Below are 10,437 nucleotides of genomic sequence, written 5' to 3'. Positions count from 1 at the left end.
GGACATTGGCCTCGGAGTGTCCTTTGCACAGAAGGAGGACTGGTTGCTGCACAAGTCCAGAAAACTCGTTTGAACCTTTGTATTCACATATAGTTCTTGAGCTTTGTTTACATGTGAGTAATAAAAAGATGACTTTTAAACATTCCCTCAACAGCCCTGAGTGCAAGAACTGACTTTCCTTGAGCTTAGAGAATCGCAGGGTGTAAATGCAGTTTCCACTTTGTCTCAGTGCTTCTGATTGTTCTCTCTAGCTTTGAGGTTGAATTGTTGGGCCTTCTAGTGATCATGTGTGCCAGGCATTGTGGAGGTTGTTAAAGGTAATTTCCTGCTGCTTGAGTCACCTGCAGTAAGGTGAAAGGTGGGGTTGGGGATGGGTTTGGTGGTGGAGGAGGAGAGATGTCCCTGCGTGGGACCACAGGAGGCTCAGAGAGAATACTGTGAGGTGTTGAGGCTGGAAGGTCCAAGATCAAGTTGCCAACAGATTCCATGTCTGGCAAGGGCCGTCCTCCTGGCCTGCGGACAGCCACCTTCTTGCTGTGTGTTCACTTGGTCTTAACTTGTTGTGCATTCTCAGAAAAAGAGATTCCTGCTGTGTTTTTCTTCCAAGGGTGCTAATCCCATCGCAGGAGTGCCACCCCCATGACCTCATCTGAACCTAATTACCTTGCAAAGGCCCCACCTCAAATACCATCACATCGGTGGTCGACACAGGAGTTTTGGGAAGACACGACATTCAGCCCCTAGTATATTAGCACATGGCTTTGAAGCTGCCCTTGTAGACATTATTGTCCGAAGTGCCCCTATCCCTCCAGAGTTGGCCCTGGGGAGGCAGTTGAGCCTTTGTAGGTCATGGTGACCCTGTGCTGCTTGGGTCACATCTTGAAGAGAACTGTTGGCGATCCTTGCAGCCAGTCAGGTTGGGCTTTTCCTAAGTAACTGTTTATTCTCGGACTGATAATATTGATATCCAGAAACGGTCATTTCTAGTCAGCATGTAAAAAAAGGCAGCGTGTGAAAGTGGGAAAGTCACAGTTCACTGTAAGAAGGATTTTGAGGAATTATAGGCGAGAGAGTAAAAAGTTGATTTTGAAAGGCACAGGTTTCCCCTTGGACTCGGCGGTCATCTTATTCCGACAGCAGTTAATGTGAAGTCACTGCGGCCAGAAAATAATCTTACTCTGCTTTAATTAAAAACACAAGGTATTTTCTTAATGTCTCCTCCTTATCTGTCCCCCTCTTTTTCATCTTTCTCTTCCTCCTCACTTCCATGTCTCCCCCACCCCACCCCGCTCTACCTCCTCTTCATCTTCCTTCAGCGTTTAGAGTGTTTGGGGCCTGGCTAATCCCTGCGGGTGGAAACCGAGCTGCGCAGGATATTGATGACCAAATATGGCATGGCTGCCAAAGATGTTAGAGGAATGTGGCTTGTATTCTGAGCCTCTCGCCTCTGAATAAGCTGCCAAACAAATTAGGTCATTTTAACTTGGCTTTTTTTAACAAGGAGCTGGAACTTTGACTTGGAACATGATGGTGGTGTTATTTTAGCACAGGTGTCGGGTGGGGGGAGGTTATAGAGAGGTGGGCGAGGAGTGGGAGAGACTCCCTCCAGCGTGTTTTAGGGCCCGAGCTGCCGGCCCAGGTTTTGTATGAGGCGAGCACGCTCCGACACCGGTGCAAGGGCGGAGGCGTAGGTTCAGCTGTGTGAGGCCGGACGCCCCAGAGGACCACTGACAGGTCCCAGGGTGTGCTTTCCGTGCCGCCATGGCCTGGGCGTAGGTTGACATGGACTCAGGTTTAGAAAAATTGCTTCTTTGCAAAAAAGTTGGTGGAATTTAGTGCCAGTGATGACACCCTGAAACTGATGGCAGGTTGTTACTGTGTGTGGCTGAGGGTGTGGGGTGTGAATACACAGGTCCCCCCACAGCATACCTTTTACATGACAGCCAGGGATTGCGCTGGACGTCCTGCCAGCAAGGACGGTGGCTCCTCAGGTCCATACTTAGAAATATGTATTCAGTTGGGGTATTAGCTCTGATGCAGTCAAATGCTCTTGAGTGGATGGAAGCAATCACTGCTTCAGAATTTTGCTTTGTTCTTTTTCCTTATATACAGTTTTGGCAAGAAGAATACTAAGGTTTCCCAAATTAAAAACTGAGACAATTTAAGAATTTCTGTTTTGTTTTGTAGAACTGGAACCCTGTTTTCACTTTTTGTTGTTGGTTAGGACTGTACAGTAGAGTCCTGTCCTTCCTGCCCACCCTTGCCTGTTGGCCACCTTCTCATAAGCCCTTCCACTGTCTCCAGGACGTACGTGCAGGTCATGTGTGCAGGCTGGAGTGCGGTCCAGGCTCTGTGGCCTTTGTTGTGCCTCCCTGAGGACCCCCATACACACCCCTTACTTCTCTCACTGCTGGTACCACCCAGCCGCAGGCTCTCCCTCCTGTCCCTGGAGCTACCCTGTTGAGGTTCAGTTGTTCATCCCGATCTGTCGAGTCAGAAGTTCTAACCAGTTTCTTCTGGAAATTGCTCTTCCTTTTCTTTAAGCTGATCAAGAGGAAGAAGTGGGGTTTGGTGCCCACAGGCCTACCTGTGTTCTTTAAGGACAGTCATTTTCAGAACTTTTTTCCTCTCAAACATACACAGACACAGGTGGGACCTCAACCTGATTTGAGTGCACATTGGTGCCCCGTGCTGGGATGCCTTTTGGGGCTATGGTTTGGGTTCCGCATCCATGGTGACGGACGTAGATGTCAGAAGGTGATTTGTCCTGCTCAGCAGTGGGGGCGTTCTTGGAAGGTGGGTTTCAACACAGACTGACTTCTCTTGCCCTGAATCTCGTATTCTGTAGTGTTCGTGATTTATTTCACAGGATGTTTTTGTTTTAGGTGAATTGCGATGACAGGGTCAAGGGTCGCTGTGAAACGACTGTCCTGTCTCCGAGCCAGTTAACCTGCTGTTTCTCTGTGTCGCTGACAAGCCGGCTGTAATCAAAATCAGAGTTTATCCACATCAAGACATTTAGATTTTATATAAATTTATAAACTACTTAGAATTAAATGATACTTCTTATATTGAAATCTTAGAGCTGTTTAGGCTCTGTCTTCTTAGTAACTCAGAGTGCATCTATCACGGTTATAAAAGCTCTCCAGTTAGAAAGGGATGGGAGTGCTTCCCTCCCTGGAGGTGATGGAAACTGTGGCATTAAGGAATTGCATTGTTTTAAGCCAGTGTCAGAACACTGGTCAAGCCTGAGCCTTTTGGATTTTCAGTGGTTACACTCTCCAGTGTTGCATAGAGCTTTATGTTAATCCTGTTACTCTTATCGGTAGCCATTCACTGAAGTTTTTAACTATGCTCGTAATTTGCTGGTCTAAGTTTAAAACACAAAGGTGTTTTGTCTAAGAAGAAAGGTCATGAAGAAGAGTTGAAAACCTGTGGAACTAAACATTAAGTAAACTAAATCTCCCTGACTTTCTGGACTTGACGTGTTGCGGGTCTCACGTGTTCTGTGCAACCAGTGAGGCTGAGCGCTCCTGCTGACTGTTTTCTTTCTGGTTTGCACAGGCCGGGCTTTACCGGTGTGTTTGTCTTGTCACCATCCCAGTTTGACTCGGAGGAAATGAAAACATCTTCCATTTGTTCTTTGTTTCCCAAGGGCATCCGCTTCGATCCTGAAATCCCGCAAACACTACGACTAGAGTTTGCTAAGGCAAACACGAAGATGGCCAAGAACAAACTAGTCGGGACTCCGAACCCCAGTACGCCTCTGCCCAACACTGTACCTCAGTTCATTGCCAGAGAGCCATGTAAGTGGATCTACTTGTCATTGTTAAGAAAAAAGCCTGGATAACTAAGAATCGTTGGTGTGCTACATGTGAGACGACACCACGGGACATGGAGCTGGCTGAGTGTCACTTTCCATTTCTGTGAAGAGGCTGCCTATTCTTGCCGTCTGAATTCCAAATATAGCAATCTGATTTGTGATTGGCAGTCTCAAAAATGGTTTGGCTGGATCAGAACTGTAACTACAAAATTTCGTTTGATGTTATAGATTTCCTTAACATGGTCTTCATTATATGTATCATGAGTGTGTGCTATTTGCCTTGCAGTATAAACCCTTGGTTATTTCCCCATCCTTGGACATGAGAGCTGGCTCTCGGTATTCACTTTATTTCATTTGTTGAAGAACATCATTTCTGTGGCTTTGGGAAAATACAGTGTTAAAAGTGAATGAAGCAGATATTAAGAAGTTTATTCTATTTTTGAGAACAGTTTAGCCATAAATCCAGGGACAACAGTAAACACACACAAAGCATTTATACATTGGAACAATCAGTTCCAGTAAACTGTCACCAGTAAAGCTTTAAGGAAATTTGGGGCTTTCTGTTTTAAATTTAATTGGGTAAGAACAATGACTAATTGCTAAAAAAGTCTCTTACCCTACCTCATGGGCCTGTTTCCTTAAATGTCCATGCTACAATTTCTGTGTTTGATTGAAAAGCTTGTCTTAATTTTCTTTCTCAAGCTCAGCCAGTAGCAGAAGTGAGGCATGAGATGGGCCTGAACTTCCCTTTCACTGAGTAGCTGTGTGTGATTTAATATGGCCGGGCGTTCGAGGAATCCCCAGTGACTTGCTGCTGTTTGGAATATTTCTGTACTATCCTTCTTCATCTTCTTTCCAAACCACATGATCTTCATCTTCTTCCTGCTTTCTCTGACAATATGTGTCAACTTTTCTTATTGAAATTGAAGGTCACACGGGTCCCTTTCTACCCCCTGTCATGTGCCTGTCAGATTTAATCAGGTCATTGCGGAAGTTACAGCCATTGTGTAGCTCAGTCACTCTCGAGAAAGCTGCTGCTTGTTGGTGGAAGCTAGGAGATAAAATAGTTTCTCCCCTGGTGTGCTCTAAAGTTTTTCTATCAAGCCACAAAGTAATAACACAGAAAAAAATGTGGTTCTTCCCTTCCATGTCCTAGGGAGACTTGAAATCTTTGTTTATTTGGGAAGGAAATCTGAACGAAAGTTGCATTTTAAGGTGCAGGGGCATTAAAGGAGGCCGTATGGACATTTCTTACAAAATCTGTGTCCTTGCAGCATCTAGCTCAGTACCTTGTATGTTGCATATATTTAGTAAATATTTATTACAGTGATGATGATGGATAAGTTAAAAAATTTAATTTAGCTCTTTTTAGAATTATTCCATTTGTGTGCCTCTTCATTTTTTTTTCTGACATTTTTTTCTCTCTTGATTAAGACATCATAAAAAAGTGTTTGTACAATACCTTGACTTGGAAAAGATAACCTGGAGTAACCCTTTACTTTTGTAGTGTATTTGCCTGCTTTGGATCTCAGAGAACTTGGAAGAGATCGATTCAGAGAGGAAAAATTAATATTTTGCCATTTTAGTTCTTGATTGATTGCTTTCTCTAGGAGCGCAAAATGTTTTCTCATTTGCTACAACAGCTCAGGGAAATAGGCAGCCAGGGAGGTGATAGCCCGTTCACAACAGGGTGCAAAAAGCAGCCGGATGAGCGAACCGAACACCCGCAAGTCCCTGAAGTTACGAGCAAGTGAGCGAGAGCAGAGCTCAGACACTGCTCTGGGCGGCTCCGCCTCCCTCCCTTCCCCGCGAACAGAGCAGCCCAGAAGCACTCAGGTAGTTTCCATGGCAGGGCCAGAACTCGCCTGGCTGCTCACGGCAAAACAAACTTGAAGTTTAAAAAAAACACATCTGAACAACAGTGTATTCTTGAGAAAATAAAAGTTACCATGATTTTTCTTAATGTAACTCCTTTTTACGACCCAGAGGCCTTGACAAACAGCAGTTCCGCCATGACGCAGGTCCACCTCATCACCCATTACAGGTCCCTCTGGGACTTGTGGACGTGCCTGTCACGTACGGGTTCCTGAAGCGTACGGCAGACTGAGAACACTGTGGTCCCCAACTGGTGAATCCAGTGGCACGGTGCAGACAACTGGTGACCCAGGTGGTCAGTTTAGTCACCTGGCAGGAAGAGACTGCAGTGAAACCACAGGCTTCTGGGCTTGGAAAAACCCTGCAGACGTCTCTGTCGTAGGCCGGAGAGAGAGGTTTTTAATAAATGCTTCCTCTTGTTGATGTTTTTACATGGTGGTGGCTGCAAAGGACCCATTGCCATCGCTAAAGGAAGAATTTGCTGTGATTTGATTATACAACAAATATTTACTTGAACTCTCTCAAATATCTGTTGAACTCGAATGAGCACACAGTGTGCTAGCCACTGGGGAGGGAGGGAGCTGTTCTGGTTGCCTTAGGAGAGCTGTCAGTCCGAGGAGCTGGTGATGGTCGGCGCTGTCGGGGACCACGGCCTACACAAGGGACGGGGAAGATCCCACGTGGCCTTATTTGCTGAGCACCTGCTGGGTTTGTGGCAAGCATGACCATCGAGAAGGCCAGGTGTTGCAACTTGCCAGGGTAGAGGTGGTGGCCTCCGTGGAGAACTTGGCCTTAGACTTGAAGATGTCAGTGAGAGTTCTGGCCCTGGCAGTCATTGTCAAGCTTTGTGACATTTATTTAACCTTGCTGTGCTCCTGTTCCCTCAGCTATAAAGTGGGAATAATATCTTCTTGTGATTGTTACAGAGCTAAATGAAATATCATCTGTTTCCTCAGCTATAAAGTGGGAATAATACCTTATGATTGTTATAGAGCTAATTAAAATACCATGTGATTGGGCTGAGGATTAAGTGGGTGTAACCTGTGTAGAGTACTAGGCAATTAAAAAAAAAGAGTTGCTTTCCTTTCCTAATAGTTAAAAGTAGGTGCTGATCTTATGAGGTCTCATCACTATGTGACTGTAGCCAAATGTCTTTGCAAATTAGGAGAAAGGATTAATAAAATCCACAAACGGTCCCAAGAGAGTGGTACATTTCCCTAATTAAATTTTTATTAATTTGCACTTCCCCTTCTTGTATTCTCTTGTATGGAATAAAGTAAGAAAAATACCAGAAGAAAGCAGGAGGTAAGAGATGTAGAAAAGTTATAAGTGATGCACAATTCTCCTAGATTATGCATTCGATTGTACAGAAAAGTAGCGTCGTGCAAGTGTAAGAACTCCACCCCAGAGATGACAACAGGGCAAGTCACCATTGCTCTGAGTTCTGTTTTTCTCATCTGTAAAAATGATGATACTCTGCCGGACACTCTGCTAAACATTCTGCATGAATTATCTTATTTGAGTCTTAGTGGTACTATTTTACATTTGAAGAACCTGAGGCCTAGGTAGTCAGTAACTTCCTTGAGATCACACAGTCATCAAGTGTTGTGGGTTGAATGGCATGCCACCAAAATTCATGTTCAAGTCCCAGCCTCTGGTAGCTCCAAATGTAACCATATTTGGAGGTAAAATCTTTAAAGGGGGAATTAAATTAACATGAGATCATTGGGGGTAGGGGGGCCCTGTTCAATATGACTGGTGTCTTACGAGAAGAAAGAGAGACCCTTGGGCTGTGCTCACGGCGGAAAGGGAGAGCGTGGACACGGCGAGTGGGCACTGTAAGCCATGGGCATAGGCCTCAGGAGAAGCCAAGCCTGCTGCCACCTTGACCTTGGACTTCTAGCCTCTAGAACTGGGAGAAAATTAATTTCTATTGTTTAAGCCACTCCGTCTGTGGTATTTTGTTGTGGCAGCCTGAGCAGACTTAATACATCAAGTGACAGAGTTTGGACTTAAATTCTGGTCTGTCACTTATTTCAATAGTTTTGTAACTTTGTCTAGTTACTTGACCTCTCTGTATCTTAAAATGGTAATTATAATGGCACCTGCCCATAGGGTTATGAGAATGGAATTAATCGACGCATGTAAAAGTTACAAGAGGGCCACATAGTGAGCACACACTTGGTGACTGTTAATATGTGTGTGTAAGAAAGTGTATGTGATGTGCCTTTTGTCCCTCATAGATGTGAAAGCCTAATAGTTTTTCTGCCTTTGTGTACTCAGCTTCTAGCACCTAGAAATACATGAGACTTTTTTTTAAAGATGCCACATATTTTATGTTTTTTCATTTGGAACTTCAAAAATTTACAGTGTTATTGAGGTATGGTTGCTATGTGATAAAATACCCATACTTAAAAAAATGTCCAATTTATTAGGTTTTGCCCCAGTACATAGGGAATTTAACTGAATAAATGTTCTTGATCTGCTTAAGCTGTTTGTAGCATACCGTATTATAATAGTGCTCTTAAGGGTAGAGGTAGTTTTTATTCAGATTCGATAGGTCCTACCCTTTCAATTCAAATTTTATGGGGCAAATGTCTGCAGTAAGTAATTCAGATCCCTGTAATCCAATGCCAGGGATTCTGATTCTATGGGTCTGGTCTGGGACTGAAGCTCTATATTTTTAAAAGCTCTTTGGGTGATTCTGATGCACAGTCAGGTTTGAGAATTACCAGCAGAGCAATGAATTTTAAAGTTAAGTTGTCCTTCCTACTTACTCTTTCCCCCTCCATTGTACCCCTCCCCACCTCAAAAAGCAAAAGCACGCTTTATTAAATGAATACTCTTAAATGCCTTGTAAGCACATAACCCTTTGGTGAATAATCAGACACTTCTAGCTTTCCTACCACACCACTGGAATTTCCCATGTATCCAGTACTGACCCTGGATGGGAGGGGAGCCCAGAGTGTGAAAAGGAAGTTCTGGAGAAAGATGGTAATAGGGGCGCTGGGCAGTCAGAGGCACTGGGAAGTAAGTAGTAAGGGAAAGAGGACAGGAGATAGAGACGGGAGATAGAAACTGTAGGAGACCAGAGGCAGCTGGAGTAGAGAGTACATCAAAGTTCGGGGGCTGAGCTTGCTGGATGGTGCGGCTCCACAGTGCGGGGGGACTGTGGGGGTTCTGTCCTTGTGTGCAGCAGTCTGAAGCTACCAGAAGTGGTGTTCACAGAAACAGGCCAATGATTTTCTTTCTGTGTATCCAGACTTCACGATGATTGAGTAACTCAGTGAGCATGCTCTGGCCCGCCCCCCTTCTGTCTCACAGCACAACCCGGTGTTTGTGGGCCCCCTGGTTGGCTCGCAGAGGAAAAAAAAGCCCACTGTCAGGAGGCAGGACACACATGCAGTTGCCATTCAGGGTATGTATAAGGTGCTTAGGCCCCTGGATGATCTGAGAAACAGAAAACATGAAACAAAACTGCAGTCAGTCGGGGCAGCAAAATAATCTTAAAGACCAGAGACCTAGACTAATGTTTGTGTCCACGTATGTCCCACTCTGACAGAGTGAAGCATCATTTTCCTTTTGAAAAAGAAGGATCAAACATTTACTGAACCACACCAGTGTTTACAGGCCTGCGTTCACCTCTGTCTTCAAGTGCACACATTCCTAGTTTTTGCTTAATGTGTATAAAGTTAAATAATCTTTAATGATAAAATTTAACAATAACATTAAGGTAATATTAGGCAGTGGATCTGGTAAAATGGGTTTCATGTGGACATATGTTGTTTGAAGTGGAAAGTTAGTTATTGCAACACCATGTAGATCAGCTCCTCCGCTCCACTGTATTTACATTACGATTTAATGAATAGCATATCTTTGGTGAGCAATGGCTATTAACATTTTGCTTTGAATTTCTGTTTCTTGTTTATCTAAGCATTGACCAGCTATAAATAAATCCCTTAAGAACTCAGGAAGTCAAATCATAGCATTCTTTTGTAATGCAAATTACTGCCCCAACTTTAGTGTTTTGTAAACTCGAATTATTCATTAACCTTTGCAGAGAAGTGAGGGAGTAAAGGGAGTGAACTTAGTGGGACTGACCAGATGAAACCATAGACTTCTTTCAAAGCCCTGTGTTCCCCTCGCCTGCTCATTAAAAGGAAGACATTTCTTCCTCAAGTAAAGGGGTGCTTTTTCTTGTACGGCAATTTCCAGAGTATTTGCCAGCAAACCCCTGGTTGGTCTCCACGCCCCTTTCGGGGAGTCTGCCGGGTCTGAACTGTTTCCAGGAGAACGGCGGTTCTTCTGGCGCCTCGCGCGTGCCGAGGCGGCCGCACCGTGCTGTCCGCGCTCCTCATCACTGTGTTCTTCACACTCGGCGTTTGTACCAAACCCGGGTGCTCCAAAGAGTTTTGTTGATAAAGAAGTGAGGATTACCCGTTTTATCTCATCTCAATTCCTGATACAAGTCATTTTGTTGCTCTTTTCGGACAAAATAAGGAGTACCCATAAGCTCGCTGGCAGTTTGGTTGCGAGCTGCCCAGGCTGCTTCCCGCCCGACTGCCAGCTTCTCTTCGAGAACAACTGAGAGACGGGCTGGGCGGCGTTTTCTCCACGACTGATCAGATGAGCACGTGTCACGTCAAGGGGAACCACCGTATTTGTTGCAATAATAAAATTGGTTCTAAGGCACAAATTAGATTTTTCAAAAACTCTGAATTTCACGGCTTTCCAACACT

The 10,437-nt window shown here is 44.6% G+C and overlaps 1 protein-coding gene across 9 annotated transcripts in view; it reads left to right on the top strand.

Moving 5' to 3' along the window:
* The window catches only part of RBPMS (RNA binding protein, mRNA processing factor), a 167,445-nt gene that overhangs the window by 97,361 nt on the left and 59,647 nt on the right, over positions 1-10,437 (top strand). For all 9 annotated transcript variants that reach the window (XR_004899959.1, XM_036011655.1, XM_036011656.1 and 6 more), the window contains one exon: positions 3,656-3,806. Coding sequence is in view for 8 of the 9 variants with exons in the window: in XM_036011655.1 (XP_035867548.1) it covers positions 3,656-3,806 (151 nt within the window). In the remaining variant the exon portion in view is untranslated. The remainder of the gene's footprint in view (positions 1-3,655; positions 3,807-10,437) is intronic.

Source organism: Phyllostomus discolor, chromosome 11 (genome assembly GCF_004126475.2).
Source record: "Phyllostomus discolor isolate MPI-MPIP mPhyDis1 chromosome 11, mPhyDis1.pri.v3, whole genome shotgun sequence".
NCBI classification, from domain to species: domain Eukaryota; kingdom Metazoa; phylum Chordata; class Mammalia; order Chiroptera; family Phyllostomidae; genus Phyllostomus; species Phyllostomus discolor.
The sequence above is the reverse complement of the archived record's forward strand: the minus strand, read 5'-3'. Positions and strand labels throughout refer to the sequence as shown.